The following is a 25,808-nucleotide window of genomic DNA, read 5'->3' on the forward strand; positions in this document are numbered from 1 at the left end:
ATCTTTAGTTTTGCTTGATTGCACTGGTTTTCATAGATCACTTCAGCTGAAATCAGTGCTGCTTTCTAGTGGCTGACAGCTTTCAATAGTGAAATGTCAGCCATAGGGATTTAAGACTCAGTGTTTCAAGAGATCTATAACTTCCCTACTCACTGGACAATTTCTTGTCCAATAAACTGCTGAGAGAGAACAGGACAAGATAATGTAATTGTGCTTTTTATATATTTGTTTGGGAACTTCTATTTATGATATTATTGAGAGAAAGTCAAATTGGCCTTAGCTAATGGAGCCATCTATGGAGATCTAGGAGCAGTTGTTCCTGGTATTAGAGACTTAAACCTTTATCCTTGCTTTCTTTAATTGATGCACTTACTAGATGCCCTGTTATTTATAAATAGACTAAACATTTATTTTTAATAAGCACAAGTGCTGCAGTGCTCAGTGCTGTCTTTTGCAATATCTATAAGGACAATTATTTTTCCAAGCAATACTGGCTGTTTCCCATTATGCTACTTAGCATGAGTGAAAGCAGCTAAACGGATAACATGGAATTCACTATTTACCTTTACCTGTCTTTCCTTTATGGCTTTCACTGACTCTTGAAACTTCACAAACAGGACTATGAGGGTCCTGTCCTTGTCAACAGAAGTGTTAACAGAGTGCCTCTCTGATTTTACTGTTGAACTGAAAAGACAATGCAGAACTTGGAAGGAGATTGTTTGAATAAGTTTGTCTTATTCAATGAGATAATACAGTAATTCAGTAAGGAACCCTATCCAATATGGTTTAACTTACAGTATGGGCAGAAGTTTGGAAACAGAAGAATGAATAAAGTATATAATGTACATAGACAGAAGTTAAATCTATGAGCACGTGACATTTAGTGTTTGCAGGACAGGCTTAAGAATCAATTTCTTAGTAGTGGTATTGTCCCTAGGCCTGGACCAATTCTGATTTGCTTGTCAATAATGTACTTTCAAAGAGTATAATAGTAAATTCCTATTCTTTTTTTATTTTTCATTTAATTAAAAAATAAAGTAAGCCTCATTTTTATGGTTGCATTTGAGTGATGTATTTTTTTCTTTTATTTCGCTTTCTTTTTCATCCTTTCTTTTTGTTGTACTTAGGTATTTGTCTTCCATTATACTAAATACAAGATATGTGAAGTTGCAGTTAGTATACCTTAGCTATTCAAGTAAAAAAACCCCAGTATTATCCAAATGGCTTAGATGCTAGAGGCTGAGCTGTACACAGGAGCGTGCAAGTACCGAACATCATGCAGGGAGTGAAACACCTTCTGCAAGATAAGGCCCATTTACCTACCTACCATCTCAGCAGCTGGGGAGATGCTAAGTAAGCATCCTATCCTAGATGAAGCCATGGAGATTAGTCTGTATGGTGTGTGAACACAGAAACCAGAGGAGCTGCCTTATCTTTAAGGCTTCAGAAACGGCTTTAAGGCTTCAGAATTTGCACTTTGCTTTGTGGGATAAGGTGCAAAGGAGCATTTCTCAAGCCCTCCTTTCTGTGGCCTTGCATAGCATTATGTAAAGAGCTTGCGTGCTTTAACACATAAGCAGTGCATGAGGGAGGAGTTGATACAAAGACATGATAGATACGTCATTAATGTGAATGACTACCTCCCCCCAGTGGTATGCAAATGTTACAAAGCCAATTGTGGCTCATGTTTTAATCCTAAACTAGTTTCCCATTGATGTTCAGCTCTTGAAATTCTGTTGTGGGTCAAATCACTCATGTTTGAAAACCACTTTGAGATTTTCAGAGGGAATGGGGTGTTATGATACTGTTTTCACTAGAGAGAAGTATTACAAGGAACAAAATTGTCCATTTTAATTGAAAATATTATTTTGGTATACTCTACAGTGATTTTCACTGTGTAAATTTTTATGTCTGGAGGACTAATCAAAGAGTAGATTTTGTACAATCACGAACATATCTATGATTTTGTACGTGCATGTAGCTATATCTGTATTTATTTTAAGGGGGCACGGTGGGAGGAGGAGCCAGCCCAGGATTCAGTTATCTGGTTTGTTTTTCTAAGGCAGCTTTGAACTTCATTTCTTAGCCCCTGGCATTTTAGATAGAATCTTCAAACACTGGATAAAAGGAAAGAAGAAAAATTTTAAGATGGATTTCAACTATATTTTACTAATTAGTTGTTATTTCTTCCTTCAGTGAACAGTTTAACAAGTGTAGAATAGTTGCACAAGTTCAGTGTGTTCTTTCAGAAATAGAAGTCAGAATGTATCAAAGTATTTGGGTTTAATTCAGAAATATTTTCTTCCAGTTTTAGTTCCCAAGGTCTGTTCAAACAGGCTTTCCAGATCAGCTTTTTATTTGGACATAGTAGGCAGGACTAGCAGAAAGCATTCTTTGGCTGATGAAGGAAAATACTCTCTTTTAATCCGCATCAAAATATTGGTTATGGAGGTGTGGCCCAGAGGGAGAGTTTACACAACAGTATTTTTTAAGTTAGTTCAAAAAGATTTCAGGTGCTGATACTCGAACTGTGAAGTGCTAAAGTTACATAGAACAGAGGTGGTAAAGCTGACGTTAAATCATTTCAGCTGTTAAAGCTCTGCATTATTTCTGATTCTGCTCTACTTATTAACTAATAATAATACTTTAACAGGAGAAATGTATGGAAGTGAGTACTTCGGTCCAGGACATTGGACTTCACCCAATAACTCTTGCACCAAATAAATTATGATTTAACTAAGATCATATTTTTCTAGGAGATAATCAGGTTTGATTTAAAAACTTCAAATGATTGAGAGTCGACTATATCCTAAGTATATTATGCTCATCATTAATTACTCTTGGCATTAAAAAAATCATTTTATTCTTACCTGAACTCATCCAGTTTCAGCTTCCAAATATTAGCTGTTACTGCGCATTATCAGAAATCTTCCCATTCAGGTGCTTCCACACTGTGATCCCATCATGTTTTTACTTTCCCCAACATAAACTAAATTGTACTTCTGTAGTGTCTCATGATGAGGCAGGTTTCTCTGACCTTGTATCTTCTGTTTTACACATCTTCCAGTTTGTCAAATGTCCTGTGTAAAGGGGAGCAGCAGCGCAGGACAGCAGTTTTGGTCTCACTTCTGTCCTTGAATGTTGTACACAGAAACCAAAAGCTGTTACTAATTGATACTCACTTTATTTCACTCTGTGTTACTTTGTATTACCCACCGACTTGTATACATAAATCAGAGATTTTTCCCCTGATTTGGTTTTATTTCAGAAGCATACAGTTTATATTATCTGACTACTTTAATGGGTTAAACAAAACCAAGCAATGTAACAGCACCAGTCAACTGGCCTTTCCATATATTTCTTTGTTGACCATGTTAGGTATGATGAGGCATATGTGTAAATTACTATTTTTTAGCTGTGTGTATTTTTCTGTACCAAATGTCAGATAATGAGATGAAAACATTTTGAACTTTCTATTTAGTCTGCTAATTTTTGAATTTGCCAAACACGATTGTATCATTGAGTAAGTGATGCTTCTGAAGGTGCCACAGATGCCAACCCCTGATAAAATCCACCCTATCTTGTTAATGAACACACAAACAGTTGTTCCCCATCTGCTGCCTCTGTCTGAAAGGTTAGGAAGCCCTTCCTTCTTGATCACAAAGGACATAATTATTGTCTATAGAGGAGTCAAGTACAAAGAGTTCATCCAGTCTGACTGCTACTACACTGCAGGCCACCAAAGATTAACAGCTGCTTCTCCTTTGATTAGGTTAGGTAATAACAGTTACTTTAGTTAATAATTGGATGGATTCCCAGGCCATGTAATTCAGGTTTAGGCTGTCATTTTTTGCTGGCATGTAGCTGAGCTGTATTATTGGAACGAAGCCTGTAATCCTATTAGTCAGTTGTCACTCAAGCCACAGGAGAGGAGAGAAGGGGAATTCAAATCCATTAAGGTGTTGTAACAGGTAGGTAAACAAGTCAGCCACGCTAGCCCAGTGTGCAGGGAGCTTTCTTGATTGTTTGTCATAATTTAAAAAAAAAAAAGGATTAATTTTAAGTTTCTTAAAATGTTTAATTCATAATTAATCTATAAAATGGTTACATGATTTGTTTAATTTATTGTTATTTCTGTTTACTTTGCCACACATGCATTGGTGTACATACACTCTCTGCTAAAGTTACTTGATTCATGCACTGTTCTGCTGAAATTAGTTGCCATGTGCTCTAAATGACAAGTTTATAATGGTCCAAAGATTAAGAATGCATACTTAATATCACATCAGCTTTCCTGATATTGTCTTTCCTTTTGTACAAACAAGACCACTGTATTTTACAATGATACAGACTTGTGAGGAATAAAGAAAATGAGGTTTTTTTCTTGTGTTGGTTTTGAGTGCTATATCTGGTGTTCTGAAGACTATGTCTCTGTTACTGTTTTTGTAATGGTTAAGACACGTCTAGGTGGCATCCCCAAGGTTTTTGTGCCGCCTCCTCTCTCTGTTAAGAAATGCATAGATGACAGTAATAATGATTTTTGCCTACATGTTCATGTGTCCCTGCTGTCCTGTGTGACCAGGTAACTTCAGAGCTTTGAAATCCTTTTGTACTTAGAAATCAAATTGTTTAAAAATATTATTTGAAGTAGTTGTGAATTTCTGAAAATACATATGAGCAAGTCAAATTTTCACACGCTGGTTGAAAACCAGATGTATGTATATTTTCTTTTGTTCAACGAACATGAATCCTGTTATATCAATTGCCTTTGCTGGATAACCTTCCCAATCTAAACATGCAGCCACTCAAAGAACAGTTTCTATAGTGAAATTATGAAATGGATTTCATAAATGTCTAGCTAAGTAACTGGGGAGACTAAGTTAGACATCTGGATGATTCGTTCGAGCTGCAAAACCATGCCATACTGGTTTATGCTCTTTCCAAATAGGGATTTAATATTTACTTCCTACAGGATCTGCCATTTTTCATACTCACGTGGTGCCTGATCTACTCAGTGCCTTGGGTGCTATCAGAGTAAAAGTCATAGTCACCTGAATGGGTCTTTCACTCTGACACAGATTCAAATGGGGACCAATTTGAATAAAAATATTATGTGAGCAAGGCTTTGAATAACTTATATGCCTCAGTCTACTTCTTTTGAATTTCTAATATGTTTTAATATGTATCAGCTAATGTGAAGCTTTAGCACTACAGAACATTAACTGAGTTTAGATCATATTTTGAAAGATATAGCTTAATTTTAGAAAGACAAATTGGATAAGATAGCCTGTTCCCATATGTTTATGCTTTAAGAAAGATTTCTTTAGATGAATATATAAATACTTCAAAATTTGAAAATCACCTCAAGTAGGAATTAATTCAGACGTATTTTAAAATAACTTGGCATTATTAGGCTGCTGTACTTCAGAGATAGAATGACAATATTTTTCAACATGGGGGAGATTTAATACTGTTCGTTCTTTATACACAGCTCGTCAATATGAAGTCTGGTATTGTGGATGGCTGAGGGAATTGCCTGTGCACGATTCCTTTTTTCACTGTTTCCTCCGGTACCACAGTCACACAGTATTCACTCTGAAAACGTCAGTAATGCAATATTCAAGTGACTCTTCTGCTCCTTTGTGGATAGGGCATGTTTTCCCTTCAGTTCCCATGACCTCCACTGACCCAAGGCCAAGCTCAAGGAGCTGTGCCTGAACCTGGGATTCCTGATAGCAGGACACTTAGGTGGTGATCCAGGTCATTCACAGGCACTGTATACCAGCAGTTACTTTGGTAATCAATGTTGCCTTTCAATAAATGGGTTAAAAGCTCTTGGAGTTCTCTGTCTTAGAAGAATCCTTGGAGATAAATAAATTAAATAGTATGCCAAAAGTAGTGTATTCCTAATCCTTAAGTGGCAGTTTTATAGACCTTTGTAAGAACAGTGAACAAATATTGTGCTCATGTATCTTTCCCAACTTTGCTGCTGCTTGTTTCTTCCTTTTATTTAAGGTTTTTCCCCTCTCTCTGCCATGCACGTAGCTAGGGATATATTTCACTGATGGTTAAGCATCAAAATGCTGATTAATTTTTATAAGTAATCTAGAGAGGAGAATAATAGGACATAAAGCTAAATCATATAAAACTGGGAGAAATTACAAACTCCCTTCTGCTTGACAGAAAACCATACTAGTAAAGGAAGTTCTTTAAAAATGTAAATTTTATTTTGCAATGTATACTTGTATTTTAGCGAAATATTAGACAAAAATGAAACGGACATCTAAAAAAAAGTCTGTCTTTACAGAAGTGATGCTGAAAAGAAGTGATGATCCAGATTGAAGTGGAAGGAGAGCATGTAGGAAATCAAACAGCTTCAAAAGTTTAATATTCTTTTAAATAGATACATGAAGATCTCCCCTGAGAATAGGGGGACATTATAGCTTCTTTCAATGTGGCTCTGGTGACTGATTTGGGGGACGGGGGAAAGTTCCTTTCTGGATGCTTCATTACTAGGTATTCATGGAGAAAAGAGGAGTTCTGGAAAAAAATCACAGATAAGAAAATTTTACATGAAAAAAAAAAAAAAAGGATGAGTTTAGCATTAATGAATATATAGAGTTAAGAAATAAGCCAAGTGGGAAAATGTAACGGTGTGTGATTTCAAGAATGGAGTAATTACTAAGGGGAGAAACAAAACGAGTGCAATAAAATGGGATATAACTCAGAATAATGGGATGAAATAGAGAAAGGGCATATTTGGTCTAAATGACAGGAAAGACTTCTTTGCCACAAGAGCTAATAGGTTGTGGCATAATCTCCCATGAGAAATAGGGAAAGTGAGAAGTGGGAAGTGCTTGGCACATTTAAAACTAGAGTAGCAGTAACAAATATGCTGTAGCAAATAAATCAGCAGCATCACATAAATGTCTTTCTCGTTTGTGTGCTGCAATGGCATGACTATCATATGCAGAAATCCTTGTGCACGTTTTTCTATACTGGTTATGTGTATATGTTGATTACCAAAGAAAAAACACACTTGAAATAACAAAATCTCTCTTTACACTTGTGAAGTTTTAAGCTGAAGTGAAAATTGATATGTCAGAAAGGCCCCAGGCTTTGTCTGGGGGGTGCTGAACTGCTGTGCAGCACTGGTGGAGCAGCAGGGGGAAGAGGAGAAAGTTTGAGAACTGTGGCCATAAGCCAAGGTGCTCAAATAATATTATCTGATTTGTGGCAGGAGTATTTCTTTGCTGTTTGGTTGTCTTTTCCTTACGGCTCTATCAGGAGGTTGGTGGAAAGCGTTGCAGGGGAGGCAGTGCTTAGTGCAGCTTTATCCCAGTCACACTGTGTGCTGGACAGGCAGTTGCTGTATTGTGTGGTATCAGAGGTCCCCAACCGGGGGTTGCTTAAGGAGGCTTTTGTGTGTGTGTGTGTGTGTGTGTGTGTGTGTGTGTGTGATTTGGAAGGGAGGAAGAGGAAGTAGGAATATGTGAGTGAAACTCAAAATTAACTCTTCAGTTAAGGCACACTTACCAGGCTAACAGGACTAAAATTGACTGCTAGAAATTATCGGTTAACCTGTAGGAAATCACTGGTTGATTATCTTAACTGCTTGGTGAGTTGGCGCACAGATTTTCATTCACTTGAGGCTAGTTATTCCTTTGAAGGTAAACCTTTTGACTGTCTAAAAATCTACATGCAGTTCATATTAATTGTGGAAAATTGTTTATTTTTGAATATCTGACATCCCTGTTTAAACAGTTTTTCTGGAGCTTGGAACAAGCAATTTAAATAGAATATAGGTGTGTGTTTGAAAGAAACTTAATGGAGAGAAGGTTGCATTATTTAAAAAAAAATTAAGATATGTACTTTTGTGTTTACATATTAATATCTAAGTCTCAGAGGGAAATGTTTCTGTTCTAAATCATATTATATCTTGTTCAATTATATTTCTAATTGTTAAAAAAAATATTTTATTGCCAGAGTCACTAGGAGCTTTTTCTGTTATACAGTATATTTTTTTTTCTGTTCCAGTATAATGCATTCTTTATGGACTAATAATGATTGTATTTATAGAGCACTTCCCATTTTTTCCCACATGCCAAGTGCTCGCAGCACTGAAGAAAAAAAAAAACCTCTTTCAGAGGTGTTCAACATGATAAATACGTGTATTAAGGATTTTCTACATTGACAAAACTCAGGACAATTGTCTATCAGGCGTATCTTTTATGTATGAATTTCTTTAATTTCTGTTGGTTCTCATCTGTGTTTGTGTTTATCTAGAACACAGCAGATCAAATAGCATTTCGGGCTGCAGGAGGACTGACTGCCCTTGAAAATGTTCTTCAAGCAGTGACTTCTCCCACCAATCTGAATGCAGTTTCACGGATTCCTTTTAAGTGAGTATGATCAGTCCTTCATTTGCCACTTAAAATCACTCGAATATTTTTTTCACATCTGCTGCTTCCTTGCTGCTTCTTCTCATAGTCCAGTGTTGAACTTCAAAGGAAAAAATCATGCTGTACTGTACGCTGCCATAGAAGGTGAAAGACATTTCTACACAACCTCTGGTTTTCTAACTTGGTGATTTGATTTCTAGCTATGATAGATTTGAGCGGTGGCATCCCTAATTGTACAAAATGAGAAAAGAGAAAACTGTATTAAACAGAAGAGGAGGTACGTATCTTTTGAAGTTAGTCTGTAAAGATCTCTAGTGGGAAGTGGGGGAAATTTTTAAAGGGTTGTAATTCACTGGAGCCTGACTGCTTTTAAAATGAAACAGTTGTAAGATACTGCTAGCTGAAAGGGCTTCTACAAACAGGTAAATCAAAATTCTTGCGGATTAGAGGAATTCCTCTTGATAGCACATAAGAATAGAAGGGCTTAAATGTCTAAGCCCCCCCAAAAAGTGATGACTAAACAGAATGCCTGCAAAAACTGGTAACTCAAAAGCATGCTTTTTTCCCTAATCTCTAACTGTAATTTTTATCCATTCAAAGGCATATGTGTGCTTTCAGAGTAGAGCTAGGCATGGTTTTAGTACAAGAGGAACCAAGCCCAAGCATATACTGTTGTGTACCATTGCCATCATTGGCTCGTAGATATATTTTAATGGTGTAATAATTCAAATTTAAGCCCTATATTTTGTGGGTTTGGATTAAAACTGTCCATTAATATGTTATGGGACAGGTGTGAAGTCCTAGGAAAGAACACCAAGGAAAAAAATGTGCTTTTAATATCTTAACTTTGCTCTTCAAAGAGAATAAAATTCCTACCTTCCCACTAAGTCATGTAGAATGCACTTGCTGCAAGTCCAGCCAGCTCCGCTGCTCCGATGAGCAATCCTGAATTGGTGAGCAGCTCAGCAGCAGCCTTTGGACTCGTTAATTTGCAGAGGCTCTAATTTTGAGTTATCCTCATCAATGTGGGATAAACTCTGCAAGGGAAAGGGCTGCACTGTGTGGCCACATAAAACTTAGCTTAAATTTAGCTTTAAATTCTTAGAATGTACATCTTCTATACATCTTCGATTTTTGCTCTTTCATTTTAGGAATAGTCTTTGGCAACCTTTGTTGAGAAGGTTTGAGAAGATTGTATTTACGTTACTGAAAACATTTTGTTTAAAGTTTGTTAGGCAGTGTGAGGATGTATTAGTTCTCAAAGGAACTTGTGTGCCAGTAAATAAAGCCCCATGTCAGCTACACTTGTATAACAAAAAGCACATCCAAGGAGATTTATCAGAGGTTCTCCTCTCTATGACAGTTACTGTCTCTGTCATACCTATTTCAGACCAGTATAACTGGTTTCTCAGATTCGTGAGCCTATTCATGACTGAATTATAAAAAGAACTTTTAAACCTTTCAAAAGTTCTTTAAACGTTGTTTTATTAACACAAGTTTTCAACTATCTGTATTGCCGAAAGAAATATCAAGGCAGAAAAGAGATTAATATAAACTATTCTGACAGCTTTGTATGTTAAAAAATCTACTGAAGAACTTAGCTCCACTGCTGAAATACAGCGTTTCATTCAACTTTTTTGGCAAATTGCAGTCTCCAGTTAACATTAATAGAATAGCTGATTTTTGACTGCAAGGAAAACAAATTGCAACACTAGAAAAGACCAATTTAAATGTTTTATGTGTAACCAAATAACTGAATGTCTTATCACTTAATCAAAATAAAGTAATTAATCAACATTCCCTACATGTAGAGAAGGTGGTAATTGGTGGACCAGGCTTTTACAAATATGTTGAAAATATGAAAATGTTGAGGAAATTTATTTTTGTAAAGGACTTCACTGCTGAAAGGTATCCATGAATCTCTGCTTCAAGCCCTTGAAATACAAAGTTTCAAAAAAATCATTTATTTCCTCATAAGATTTTTATATGCAGGACAGCTGTTCCTTAACTTGTACAGTGGTGACAAGTTAATATTTTAACACATTTTGTTCTGAATGCTGGCTTCCAGGCTCACAAATGCCTCGATCTCTTTAGAGGCATGACAGCCATATATACATAGCTCTGTGAGGGTGTACACTACCCAGGGAAAAGATGGTCTTGAGCTTGCACTTAGTGATCCGTGAGCGTCCGTGTTAAACTGCACTGCCTTGGATGCAGCTATGCAAGAAGGAAGAAGCAGCTGAGCAGCCTGCTGCAGGTGGCAGGTGCTCTCATAGGTCCTGGGCGACAAACTGAACCCCCACTCTGCGACCACTGCTAGGTGGAGAGTTGCAGAGGGCAAATTCTAGTAGTCACAACATGTGAATGGATTAATGAAGAGATTATTGATTATGACTGTACTACCTTATAGAAATGTTGAAAGCCTCTTTCTTGGAAAAGTAACTGTTTAGTTTGCCCCTAGAAATCTCTCAATTCAAATAGTAAATTGAAAATTGGGGTTGTAAATTACACTTACTCTTCATGTGAATCCTCTGTACGTTTATACTTTTCACCCTTGGAAACTGTAGATATGTGTATTTCCTAACCATTTCTTTATATGACTACATGGAAAGTGCATTTTTCAGGTAAAGATGAAAAATATAATAAAACTAAATTCTGTAAAGGCAGCAGAATTTCCACTAGTCTGTGCCCTTTTTGCAAACATCCGTCTTGTTTTAGTCACTGGACTGTAAGACGATCCATCAGTAGCTGACACATTGAGCTTGTTTTAAATATTTTTATATCAAATACTAATTTCTTTCTCATAATTTATTTGAGTTACAAGTTCCTTTTTCCTTTTGAAATAGTGAAGTGTGGTACCAAAAATTACTGTTAGCTGGCCCTTAGTTGGATGTTGGACAAAAGCTTAATTCTTACAGAAGAAAATATACATTATTGCATAAGTTACCCATTTCTTGATAGACCCAAGTATCGTAAGTCCACATTATTCATTTTATTTGGGTGCTATGTTCTGCATTTTTTTATTTCATGACATTTGTGAAAATATAACCAAGTAGTGAGGTTTATAGGCGTGCGAATGTATTGCAGTTTGGAAGTTATACATCAGGTTGCATGTAATTTGACACAGGATCTTGCTCTAAAGCTAACTGCTCATGTGGGTTTTGTCTGCAAGAGTCTAACTGCTTGAGTCTAACTTGCAGAGTCTAGAGTCTGCTAGAAGTGTCACAGTGAACTTGGTGTTGCTGCATGTGATGCAGAGCCTCCTCTATTGCTATTTCTGTGGTCTTCTTTCTGATAGAGAAGAACATATTTTGTGCAGAACCTGCAACCCAACTGTCAAGAGCAAGGAACTGTTTTGGAGGGTGGGATCTGCTGGTTTAGAGAAACCATGTTAATACATATTTATATGATCTCACTGAAGGTATTTAAGAGAAATGCTTCAAATGTGTTGCTTTAAATACAGAATGTTTGAGAGAGTTTAAAAAACAAAGGATAATCATAAAATATATTTAGTTCTGTAAATGAAGAAAGTTTGTATCACATTTTTCCTCATTTAATTTTTTATATTAGTTTGAAATTATTTTTCTTTCTTTTCTGCTAATATAAGTTACATCCTGACTTCTTAAACTTTGAGTCTTGCAAAGCAGCAGTTTCCTCTGCTTAAAGACAAAACAAAGCCCTGTGGAAAGAAGTTGAATTAAGACCTTTCATTAATTGCCCTTCAGTCTTCCCCAAGTCAAATATGCTTTGCTAAAGGACACTACTGTACTTAAGATTGTTTGTGTGCTCTTGCAATGTTTAACCATTTGTACTCATCTTAAATTGGGAATTTGTCTGTTGTTTTGTGATGAGGATAAGCTATTTACAAGTAGGTGAGGAGATTACATGGGCTGTTATCTACATCTCTCTTTCTCCAAAATCCTGGCAGTATGGTGCAGCTCAGAACTTTAATCCCATGTCTACAAGATAAAGCTTTATTATCAGAAGATTTAACAATATGCCTGTTGTTTTGTACTAGTGTCCAGATTGGTGGTTAGACCAGCAGGACGGCAAATGCTGTGAAAAAGATGTGACATTTATGAGACAGATGATACATTTGGTGTTGGGGCAATTTTTCTCCCCTTCAAATAAATCACTTGGAAAAGAGAAAGCAATTAATTATAGTAGGTTTTATTATTGGTGTTAACATACAAATTAGTGTCCAGTCGCGTTATTTCTTAAAGTAGTATTTTGTGATTTTCCTGAATTTGTTCAGTTCTCCACAAAATAAGACACATTCAACGGAATTTCAAGGGGTTTCCGAGTCTTATGGTATTTTTCTTATGCTTCTCCTGAAAAGCAAATGGGAACTGCACAGCAAAACAATTTAATGACTTAAGATCAAGACCAGAAGATGATTCCCGTCCCCTGTGTTGCCTTGCATATTTGCTATGGCATTTAGCCCCTTTGTGCCGTGACATGTTACTGGCCTTGAAAATTGTAACAAATCTGCTAACAAATGAGGTTTGTAGGATTTGTTTAATTAACATTTGTGACATACTTTGAGTTCCTTGAGTGACCAGCAATTTTAAATAGAAATTAGCAGTAGCTGTATAAGGAACAAAGAAGGACTTCTGTTACAAGTTAAGACATTATTAGAATCAGTTTTATTATAATGTATCTTCTCTATTCATACAATTTCTTGCATCATTTATTTAAAGCAAATATTATCAGAGTAAAAAAAGCTTGAACCATAATTATATATGTAAAAAGCAGAAAATAGTGCCTGCATAGTATTATGGATCGCATTGGTACAAATTACGTTTTTCAATAAGACTTATTTTGTGCTGAGAACTGGTTTTATCACTTGTTCTTTGTAATTTTTCATGGTTTTATGAGCATACATTTCTTAAGCTGTGATGTTACTGTTCATGCAGTTCTATAAGATCGTTCACAAATTTTTTATGTAAAGTGTAAAACAAACTTTCTTATTTTCTTGTAAGGTTATTCCCTCTAGAGAAACATTCATTGCAAACTAGCAGTTGGTACAAGGACATGAAGATACTCTAAAGAGAATGACCTCTTTGCAAGTTCAACATCTGAAACCTGCAGCATCTGTCTCTTTCCATGATGTATTCTTGCTGTCTGTCTCAGAGCTGGATTTCAAGCTCACAGAGCTCAAGAATAAAGCAATATTGCCCTCCCATGTAATACAGGAGCAAGTTTTATTGTTGAAAGGAGTTCTATGAAGTGTTACAAAACTTTTGGATTGAGATCCAGATCTTGCAATGAAACAATTGATAAGCCAGGGACTGGAGAATTTCTGTAGAAGACTTTCAGATTCTAGCACACCTGTAAATGTTGGGGTAAATTAATTGTGTGATTATCACTTGTCATGCAGTAGTTTATTCATAGGTACAGTAACACTTCAGAATCAAACTCCAGTCTGTTTTGGAAGTGTCTTGAAGGAGATCTAGTGCTGAATTTTGTCTTCTCTCTATTACTTGTGACTAGACTTCAGCTGGAGCCCTTTTTTTTTTAATCAGACATCCTTAAATAATGTAAAATACAGACAAAATAGAAATTGATTATGAATCTTTGTGGGTTCCTGATGGTGTAATAGGCCCCATGAGTGAAATGTAAGGGCCTGTACAGTCTTCAAGACTTAGAATTGGTATTTTTACCTTAAAAACAATTTGTTGGTTTTGTTGTTTCAATCCATATTCATACCTTGGTGGTTTTTTAACCATTCCACTATACAGCCATTCTGTGCACCATTTTTCAGTAATAATTCACCTCCCACTTCTTCTCAACTCAGCTTTTAAATACCAATACTGATTACTTTCTTTCCTCATCAAAGTACTGCATAATATTCAAACTGGTTAAAAATTAACAGTTCGCTACTGTTATTTTATAATTAACTCATCCTAAATCTGATGGTGTTTACTTTTGTATTATTTCACTGCAAAATTGAGCTTTTTGGGTTATTTTCTTCATTGATAATCAAAGTACATTAATTTATAATCTTCAGAAGTTGAAAGTAACGTGAAAAAGCTTTATGCTTGAAACAGGTTAATTATTATTGTGTTGATGATGCCCTGATTTTTATAAAGCAGAAGTTGTGAGTTGTCACCTGTGTATCCTGGTGCACTATGGTGGATAAGTTTTGTGTGGTTGGATACTGTTGCTGCCTCACTATTTTGAATAAAAGTTACAGTTTGTCAACTTGTTTATATCAGGCAAATTGAGGCAAGTGAAGATGTGCTAGCATAAAAGAAAATCACGTACGTACATATAAACTGTTGGGATCTTGCTTGAAGATGTTGATTAAAATGAATCCTCTTCCTATTTCTTTGTACTCATGTAAAATAAATATAACATACAAATGCATATTTTTGTCTAGTTTAAAGACAGATTTCTTTTTTGGATCAAAGTTTGTGTACCATGATGAGTGTTTTTATAATTGGATTTACTCTGGAGGAAAGCCTTACATCAGAGGGCAGACTTATTATGTGGTTTGAGTATACATGCTGTCTAACATAGCTTTAAAGCTGATTTGCGGGTGTGATACAAAGTTTAGAGCAACATCGGTAATCAATAAACAGCTGCTTTACGTGAGGCTCATACTTTACTATTTAAACTGATTTTGATATCTCTTGAGATAAAAGTTTTTGAATTAAGAGCAGTTAGAGCTTCCAACAGGGGGGAAAAAAAAAAAAGAAATGTATTGAGGTTTTTCATCTCAGAGAGTTTAACTGGTGGTTAAATAAAGTTCTGGCTTGACATTTGCAGCACTGCGCTTGTCTCAGAGGCCTTGTGCAGAAATGGTGACAGTTGACAGCTGTTGTTCCCTTAATAAGATTAAAGTAAAGAAATTAGTTGTGCTGTCTTTAATCTGCCATTTAACACTGTGAACCACCTGGGGACAGCTTCTGTGCTGACACTTCCAATTCTGAATTAAAAAAAAATCGTGGAACTGAATCATAGTTCAGAGCGTGCTGTGATTAGAATGTATTTAGATGACCGTAGTTAGCAAGCTTATGTTATCAATTAAAAGAACTCTCTTTATTGTTGTGAAAAATTAATTTGACATCCATTTGCTTACACCACCTTTTCAAATGCATTATTTGAGTCTCTGAAAACGCAAGTACTTTTTCTGACATGACATTCAGTTGGGACATACAAAAGCATGATGCATTATTACAGTGGAATTTGCTCTATATATAAAGTGGGAAGTTTTTGTGTTTTCAAATGTAAAATAAATGATCCTCTTAGGAATTAGGAATCCCATATATCAAAAAACATTATTGCAGTGAATTAACTAAATCGCCTCAGAAACTCTGAAATGCTGTCAACATTGTAAGTTAACCTACCAAGTCCATATTTGACACTTTGGGTAAATTATAATGTTTATATTTAAATAGAATTAATCTTTATTTTAGAATAGCTGATAAAATGGCAGATGCTGATTTAAAGCATTTTCTTCTCAACTGAAAGGAGAAACTACCAATATAGTTTCATATCTCTCTCTCCCTGTAAACATGCCTACACAGGGGAATAATCTTCCATTAAAAGTAAAAGTAGGTACCTAATGAAAATTTTTTTTTTCAGCATTACTGAGGAAAGTGAAATAAATACCTTTATATAGTCAGGATAGGAAAAGAGAATCTTGTTGCAAGGCAGGCTTTAAAAAATGCACATGAAGCATGCTACTTCAATTTTGTATAGGTGTTTCTCTTGTAGGGTAAAAATTAGGTGAAATAGGTGAAAATTAACCTGCCTTTGATCAATAAATAATGATTTAATATTGTTTTCATATCATGTGAACTGCAGATTAAAACTAATTTAATTAGGCAGTAGAGTAAAATTAATTACCATTACAGTAAAATTAATATAACTGGTAATATGGTGATACTCAGAATATTAACAAAGGAAAGGTATAGATGTTCTTTATGCTTTCACAGATCAAAGCAAGCAAGGTAACGCTTCTTTTTTAAATGCAAAATTTATTTCTCAAGCTGAAGAAAAGACAATCCAGAAATACAAATTAAAAAAAATTACTGTAAATTTTCTGGCCTCTGAGTATTTCCAGCTTTTCCTGGCTTGAGAAATACGATATACATATGTAAGATGCTTACATTTCAACTCTGGGGAGCCATGCTAAGTAATCAGATGTCACAGCAATGAATACAGCAATCAGTAAAACAGCCTTCCTTATTATGTAAATAACTGTTGTTTCAAAAAATATTTTAGGAGAAGAATAAAGTGTAAAACTCAACTCTCTATAAGTATATTGAGTTACTCTGCAGCTTGTTATGTTAAATACCAGCTTTGATGATTTCTGTATGATAACTTGTTTGTTGTAGTCCCACTTTTGTATGACCTTTTGACAGTGCTCACAATTTATTTTCTTCTACAGAGCTTATTTGAACTTAGTCACATTATTTCAGATGTTAAAGAAACCCAACAAAGTAAAAGTTCCTTTCCTTTTGGTTTACTTTAGACAAACAACTTGAATTTCTAGCCATCTTTATTGATTATTGTATATATTTATGATGCAGTTGTGTTCTGTGTGTGCGTACTTGTGTAGTAACAGTGATAGCTTTTGTAGTAAGCAAAGATCAAGAAATGAATTTTGTGTTTATTCTGAAATAGTATTATCCATGGTCAGATTTACCTCCTCCATGAGTATATTCTGTAGGACTGGTCCCAGCTTCCCTGCAAATACTGTTTTGAGAAGAACACTTTAATTGCAGCACATGGAAATTACTGCACATGATGCAAAGAATAATTGGGCATGTTTTGTACATCTGGAGCTTTCTGTGACTCGTTGTGTTTACGGTTTTCTGTTCTTACTGTTGCAAACCTGTTCCCTCTTCCTGCCAGCCATAGGTGCAGGACAATTGATGCTATTGTAGTTATACGCTAACACTTAAAGGCTCTGTACAGTAGTGGTTCACAACATGTCAGTAGAAGTTTCTGGACAGGAATTTCACCTGCTCAGTTTAGCTTGCTCAGTACAAATTCTTCGATCCTCTCCATTCCTTGCATTAGTTCACAGACACTGCACAATAGCCTCTCTCTAAAGCTGGTCCCGGTGTACTGTGGATTACTTCATTCGGGTTTTTTTTCTTGAAGGTTGTGCTAGGAAAGGGACTTTATACCCAAATTACTTGTGTGATATAACTATAAGCCACAAGAAAAGAATGTTACATAGCCAAATTACAAAATTAGCTGATATTCTGAGTAAGTTTTGTTATGCCCTTGTAGCACACCCATAATTCATATTAGGTTTTTACTATGTATGTAAGAATGCATGTATATGCATATTTATACTTTTGTATAACATACCTTTCGTATCACAGATCAAGGAAAGCTCAAGCTTTTCAAAATTGCATATTCCAATGCACGTTATTTAGATGTAAACCAAGTTTTGAATACGGAAGAGTCTAGGAGCCATATAGTGCATGACTTCTGATAAGTATGGCTTTACTGTTTTGAAGTTATTAACTATTTAATTGATTTCATGTGAATTTTTAGTTCTGTTTGGAGTCCCAAGTTTAAGAAAATGAATGTGGATTGCTGAAAGGTTGTTTTGTGATGTGCTTCCATTTATTTGCTTTTAATTTACTGAAGAAAAAAGTAACATTCTTATTTTTCTTTTTCTTTCCTTCTGATTTTTTAGGTCACTCTGCAATACAGTAAATGCTTACAGCCTCACCTGCAGTAATTGCACAGAAAACTGCACCTATGTTCTTTTTAGTAATAAGATCACTTTTCTGATGGACCTGTTGATACATCAGTTTACGGTACGTAAAATATCTATTTTAATTTAGAAATTTTTGTTTGCTTCACAAACATGTTAGAGAATTTAGACTATAAGAACACCAGGAAATACATGAGAATAAAGGCTCAAAAGAGTAATATTCTTTTGTTGTATGTATTTGGTAACTGTATCTACTATACTTCTATACAAACGGATATACTTGCTTCTGCTAATAAATTCTGCAAAAGCATATGTACCGGGAAGTCTAGTGAGTGGGCAGTGTTCTATCCTTAATGTTTTCTGAGGTTTTCTTCTTTAATTCACCCTATAGTGATATTTAAAGTATAGAATATTATGAGTTCTCCATGTGTGTTTGATTCTTATGTGTTTCAGTATCGGGAATATAAGTCAGGTCAATACATTGCTGGAGTTTGATTTGCTAAAGTGCTTAAATGGCAGGACTCCTTAACTGTGAAAGTTTTAATTTTCCAATGTTTCATTTAATTTGAAATGTCATTAAATATTTTATTTGAAAACTCATTTTTAATTCATAGTGACCTGCTCATCATAAGATATTTAGTCCTGGTTTTCTACTTATAAATAGTGTGTATGTATTTTCATGAGCCAAGCAGTTTGTTAATTGAAAAGTTATGTACATACTTTAAATAATTTAAATGGCACTGTTAGAATCAACAAGCCGTAGGACTGTTGATGAACACTTTGAAAAGATACTCCAAAGGTCCTTGACATAAAGAAAACCCAAATGCAACCTGTGCATTCTCCTCTAAGTAGCTGCCAGCTCATTGTTCTTCACCAAATCTTTCCAAGAGGATTCCAGGTATTAGATTTCAAATATACTTAGTGAAAGGTGCGTGTATTGTGCTGGGCCAGTCACAACACTGCTGGCTCTCTGCAGAGCGAGCCAGAGCACAGGCTCCATGGGTAATTACACAGGAGATGAAATCCTTCAGCACTTTACAAGTGACAAGATCCATTCTGATGCCAAACACCTTCCCTTTTCTCAGTGTACCACTGTGCAAACGACCTGCACTTTCCTGAAGAAATACAGAGGGTATTTCTTAGGAAATGTTGGCCACCTAGAAATCAGAGATACTAAGTAAGAAAAATTTACTATGCATAGAGCTGTTTTCAGTCTGTTGCCAAATACTACCCTTGAATTGCAGCAAAACTGTAATTAAAGCTTAATGTTTCCCATGATCCACAGTGGACTTTTCTTTCCTATGCATAAAGTCTCTTATGTTCTCTTCAGGCAAAATTGGCCCTTAAACTAGGATATCTTCGTAGTTCCATGAAGTACATATTTAAGTACAAAAAAAATAAATACAGTGCTGCTTTTCTAACCCTGATTTTTCACTCTTGAAAACATAATAAATCAGATCAAGTTTGAATTTTTCTTTTTTACAAAAAAGAAATGGACAAATTTAGACCACTTTTTTTCATTGGATCAAGCTCTGAATACCAAAATATTAAAAGACACATCTCCAAAGAATTTAACTCCCTGCAGTATTCCTAGTTTAGTGAGCTGTATGATGCTGCCTTTGCCTGTATCATGCGTATTCCCACTTATTATTGGAAAATAAAATACATTTGCAAGGTTTTAACAAATTGTTAAACACGTATGCCAATATTTGCTGCATACAGAAACAGAAAGAATCCAGTTTTGAGATACCTTTAAATATATTCTTAAATACAGCAAGTATGAACCTTACTTCCAACTAATTTGATGTGGTTTTATTTTTGTTTTTATTCATCAAAATCAAATGCAATGTCAGCTTCACTTTTGCTAAAACTCAGTTATACATTTTAAAGAATAAAATTTAAAACAATCGCTTCTCATTGGTGACAAAATGTTCATTTTTCTTTACACAGGTGTAACATTTTTCTCCTCAAAACATTACTTGAAAAATTATTTAAAAAAAAAAAAAAAATTTCTCCAATGAAAGCTTGGCTACCAATGGGAAATGGTAGAATAACAAATGTAGTGTATTTCTTTTTTTTTTTTTGTCACATCAAACCTGCCCAAGATAATTATTAAAAGTGTCCTGTTTAGACCTTCCTTTATTTCATACCTAAACAGACTGGTAGGAAACCTTCTGTAGACTTTACTTACCATTTTATGTTTCTTAGCCTCCTTACCAGCTCAGGTAATGCCTAAGGCGGTGTCTGTTGAGGTCAGCAGTAGCCTGTCTACTGATTTCAGTGGTTAATGGACCAAACCTTCCCGCCTACGTTCACAGAAGTCGTGTGTTCATGTTGTAACTTCATTTATCTACAGATTGCTAGCTCTGCTCTTCTTTGTCTCCTGTACCTAGAAGATAGTTATGAAATAATGACAAATTTCCTAATTGTATATTTGGGAAGGTTTCACACTGAGAGAAACAAATAATTACATGGAGCTATAAGCATGTAAGGATAGTTTTTTGTTTTTGTTTTTGTTTTTGTTTTTTTCCTAGTCAAGTGACAGCTGTCATGTACTTTTCCATGAAGATATCTGAAAAAGCCGTCTGTATAAACCAGACACATCTGTGCCTGCATTTGTAAATAACTTTATCTGTTTAGTAAACAGATTGGGGGTTTGGGGGTTTTTTTGGATATCTGTCCTTTTATGATTTCACAATAAGGAAAGCATGATAGTTTGTTTTCTAACTACATGTTCTCAGATAGATGAAAGGGAAATTTCAGAAAGCTTTTGAGAATAACAAGCTGGACAAGACCACCTTGTCCAGTAAAAATTCTTAGAAGATTTTCTCATTAATTCAGATCTTTCTCATCATAGCATACCTGCTGCTACCAGTTAAAGCATAATGCAAATCAATACTCATTAAGAATTAGAAGCTGAGACATTTTTGTTGTTATATTTCCTTGTTCACATAAATATGCAAAGTTACATGGATTCTTTCTTGCTTCATTTTCGAATTGCATACTACATAGAATTGCAAATGACTAGCTTGAGATAGTGACTATGTCCTTCATTTATTCCTGTGCATTATTGCTAATATCCTGCACATGCAATAAAAATTTTAGACTGTTTTTCTTTCTGTTTAAGATTAATTGCTAAAGGCTAGAACCAGATTATTTTTATTCCTTTAAGTAGATAATTTTATGTAAACATGCAACATATAGGCTTGATTTCAGAATTGAAAAGGGGAGGAAAAAAAAAGTCTTGCCAGTCTCTCTCCAGCAGTCTGAGCTGCCAGAGTTGGTTGCCATTTATAGCTCTGGTTGAAATTTCGAAAATTTCAAACTGGATTGCTATGATTTTTTTTTTAAAGCAATCTTTAAATGCATAATATCTGAAAATTCTAAGTAAAACTTCATTAGGTGAACATTAAAACATGTGAAATGAACATAGCAATGTAAATAGAGATCAAACAAATGTAGAGATCAAAAGTGACTTGCTTGCTACATTTTTCTTCTGAAATATAGTGCTTAAATCTGGACTGTATTGTATATGGCAAATGGCATATGAAATTTTACTCATGAAGTACAATCACGTTGTTTGGGTTTAAGTCAGTCTGGCTATCTAGTCCCAGTGAAGTAATTTTTCTCCACCATTTTTTCACTGGAATGTGCTGCCATTTAATTTGGGCGCTTCAAAATGACAGTATACATCCTATCCCAGTTGCTAGTTTTTTAACTATTTGTGGTCAGTTTTTGAATCTTCTGTACTGCAGCAAGTAAGGCAGCTTCATTATGTTTGCGCTATGTTTGCACGTTATGACAAGAATTGTAAAATCACAGGCGTGTCCGTGCTTCTCAACTGTTCTCGTCCATTTTGAAATTGCATTCTGTCTCCATAGTGTTTAACCATTGTGGCACCGACACTACTCCTAGCCCCTCATAATGAGAACGTGTGGGCAGTTTCTACCTTCGAGGTCACTAAGAGAGTGAAAAAAAACCTGCTCTCCCTCTGGTTTCAGTTCTAGTTGGAGGTCTGAGGACCAGCACCTAGAAGTATCAAGGCTGGCAAAAAAAGTACCTCAAGTTAGATGTCAGCTCTGTGGATCAGGTCATTTCTAATGCGATTCAGTAGGTGTTGGCAATGTAAAAAAGCACAAAAACTTCATGTCTTTTTCTTTCTTTTTAATAATGTAACTTTAAAAGGCCAAAACCTTGTATTTTGTTCAAAACTTATGTTTTGCTTCAGTAGGAAGCCAGTGTGTTAATCCTGTAGTAAATCTTGAAAATAGGGCTGGGGTAGAAGAAATAATGACATATTAAAGTATTTAGGGGTAGGGAATTTAAAAAGTGGAACCTTCATCAGCATCATCTTAAGCCCATAGACTTCCCAGGCCACTTCCATTTCTTTAGTTCACCAGTTACTACATAGGAAGTCTGACATCCTGTAGATACTGTTTTGAAAGTATATGTTTTCCAAAGTGTTTTTGGGGCAAGCTCAATGACTTACACATGCAAGAAGCACAAAATCACCACTGCTAATGGGAGAAGAATACAACAGAAGTGATCAAATGAACAGAAATTGGGTGCTTCAAAAGGTTTGAAGACTTTCCCTTTAGGTTTAGCAGCTCCCTGTTTAAAAATCGTCGTGGCTGTGAAGGATTCTGCTTTTTATGAGACAACTAAAACATAAATGAGTATTCAGTGTCAGAGCTTTATGTTGCTAACTGGAAACTGTTTTGTGGTTTGGTTTGGGGTGGGGTTTTTTTCTTTTTTTTTGGTAGCACAAAAAAAAAAGTGCTCTGGTATGCAGAGGTACTTTCGTTGACGTGAATCAGAATGGAGTTATGTTTTCAGCTACATTAAATGTGTGCCTAAGTGCTTTACTGGACTGGGGCCACGTTGTTCAGCATCTTGCAGGATTAAGTCCTAGATGCTGGGGAGAGCTGAAGAGCTTGTGGCAGCTCCACACAAGCAAGGGAATCCCTACACCAGGGGAATTCTCTGCTGGGTGGCTTAACAGTTGTATGGAGACTGTACCAGAGCTGAGAATTCGGTCATCAGAGTGTTCTGCTTCAAGAACTGATTAAAGAAAGTAGGAGTCTTGATTAGGCCCAGCATAGGCTGTCATCATAAATGCTAGAATAGCGTTGAGATGTTGGATGTGTCAAATAATTGAACAATAGTTACATTTTTCCTGATTTTTCCTTTGTGATTTAAAAATGTTTTATACCAATTACTTGACAAGTCAGTTTAAGAGTGTAATTGGACCTGCAGATTTGTGTCAGTTAAACTGTTAAACCTATTAAACCTCAGAAATAAAAATGTGGAATGTTTTAGCATTTATTCATCCAAAGCCCATGTTCAACAAACACAGTTTCTCTGAATATCATTAATTCCTTGTGTAATCAACACAAAGAAACCAGAGCTTGAAAGCTTTCATAATTACACTATTAAATCTTAAGATTTCCTACCCCCTTGCTTGATATAATAATCAACAAACGAAGTAATACATCACTTTTGAGAGCACCCCAATTAATTTTGAACATAAATCTCAACACGTTTTCACACTATCCCATTAATTACTTCTTCGGTAAAAGAGCTGATCTTTCATCACTCATTTGAGTTCATATAAATGGGATATATTAAAGGTAGGAATTAAGTTCAAATTTACCCATTTTCTGTAAAACAGTATTTCCTTCTGTCTCCTCTTTGCCGTACACATTATAAAAACCACATTTTATCTCACTTTGTATTAATACACACACACACTTTCCCCTAAAATCAAATGTGAAAAATCAGTTCTGCAATAAATGATTGTATTGAGTGCCAGATCTATTTATTTTACAAATTAGGAAGAGCAGTTTTATATTAAAGCATGAACTTGTGTAGCTAAGGGCTATATACTTAGAAAATATAGTTCTCATATGTACGTTCAACTAGAAGACAAAAATAGACATTATCTGTTTATAGTACTGTTCATTACAGCAAATGGAAGGCTCTACTGCAAAATATTATTAAATCTTTTAAGACATAAGATACAATTTTTTTATCTCAGGTGAAAAAGCAATGAGTAGTATTTGTTAGCAATTTTTAAAACTTGCTGTTCCTGGTGCAAAGTCGCCACATTTAAATTGATTTATATATTGCAAAGCTTAATCCGTCTGTTTCAGTAGGCAATTAGAATCATTAGGCATGAATTATTTTAGTCAGCGGAAGTTACTGGAGCAACATAATATTATTTTTCCTATTGAACTTGAATAAGCAGCTAAAGACTTCTCACTTGCTCACTTGGCTCATCACCAGAAACAGACTATTACAATGAGCTTTAAGTACCAACACAAGGCTCAGAGCTAATGAATAATAAAGAAATGCGCATGTTGTTCTTTGTCACCAAGTGTTACCAAATCCCTCCTGATACCTGGACGAGGAGGAACAATTTTCTGTGACCTCACTTGTGTATACCAAGTGTAAATTATTTTAACCTGGAATGAAAATAGAATTTCAGCCAATATTGATCACTAATTACAGTGTAGAAAACCTCAAGCTGTCTCATAAAAGTGCCTCCACAGAGGTCTATTGGTGTGTGGAGTCCAGCAGTGTTAAGCACAGTGAATGCACCTGGGAGCCCCGTGTCTTGATCATGTATCTGTGCTGCCAGTATTCTGCCTGTAAAACTGCAGGACTTCCACACACACTTCACTTACTCTTTGATCATAATAGGGCAGAATTTCAGCTGGTTTAAATTGTCTTGGACTGCAGAAATGAAAAAAAAAAAAAAAAAAAAAAAAGGAAATTATACTCTCCATGAGGATTTCCTTCCAGATCTGAATCCTGCGTATAGATTTGTCTTCAGATTTACGCGTTGTACGTCTCAACTTCACTGCCTTTTTTAGGAGTGGGCCTGAGTTTAATGATTTAGAAAAATTGGATTCCGTTCTTCTGAGGTCTGTTCAGAGACAACTGCATGTTGTGTTTCTGAAGTGATTGACAAGTGACTGACATCTGATGGACAAGTGCAGTGGTCATCAGGTGATGTTTTATATTGAGATGTTCAGGCCTTACTCAAGTGACACATTTTTCCTGCTGTCCTGAGCAGTTACAATGTGAAGGTATCCATTAAAGTGCTCGGACTTGCTCCAGGCCCAATTTGAGATTTGTGTGTGGAAAGCATTTCCCATTGCTTCTTTTAGAACTATATTACTCATGTCATCCTTTATAACCAGTATGTCAGGTTGTGCCCTAGAATTTAGGCAATTCTTTCTGTCTTCTCAGATAGTTCCTTAGGTTTTTTAACTTCCCCCTCCCTCCCCCACCCCGCCGAGGATTCTTCTTATCAGATTTGGTCAGGATAGGTTTTTTTAACCTCCCTCCATCCCTTCCTCCCTGACAGAAATTTCTACTTCAACTACCTTTTGTTTTTTAAGAAATCAGGACTCTCTTTGGTTTTGTAGACTTTGGAAGATTTAGCAGTTCTCTCTCTTTTTGAAAAAAAGATGGATAAGAGAAATGTGAATCAAAGAAAGATTTGGAGCCTTGCCTTAAGGGTCATCTTGCCTTTAAGGAGTACTTAGCTCCTTGAAATACTTAGTTAGTTTGGGTTAGCTTTAGTAGTAAACTGCTCAACTGAGAAGTTCGGATGCTTACTAGGAAAAGAGAATTCTCTTGCAGGCTTTTTCAGCTGTGAAGGGGGACAGCTGTAATTCATCTGTCTCGATTCAGTGAAGGTTGCCCTCTATTGC

The 25,808-nt window shown here is 35.5% G+C and overlaps 1 protein-coding gene across 6 annotated transcripts in view; it reads left to right on the forward strand.

Moving 5' to 3' along the window:
* SCAPER (S-phase cyclin A associated protein in the ER) overlaps nt 1-25,808 on the forward strand; it is a 169,542-nt gene that overhangs the window by 102,230 nt on the left and 41,504 nt on the right. For all 6 annotated transcript variants that reach the window (XR_012776219.1, XM_075505714.1, XM_075505715.1 and 3 more), the window contains exons 24-25: nt 8,287-8,402; nt 18,067-18,190. Coding sequence is in view for 5 of the 6 variants with exons in the window: in XM_075505714.1 (XP_075361829.1) it covers nt 8,287-8,402; nt 18,067-18,190 (240 nt within the window). In the remaining variant the exon portion in view is untranslated. The remainder of the gene's footprint in view (nt 1-8,286; nt 8,403-18,066; nt 18,191-25,808) is intronic.

Source organism: Mycteria americana, chromosome 6, assembly GCF_035582795.1.
Source record: "Mycteria americana isolate JAX WOST 10 ecotype Jacksonville Zoo and Gardens chromosome 6, USCA_MyAme_1.0, whole genome shotgun sequence".
Lineage (NCBI taxonomy): Eukaryota > Metazoa > Chordata > Aves > Ciconiiformes > Ciconiidae > Mycteria > Mycteria americana.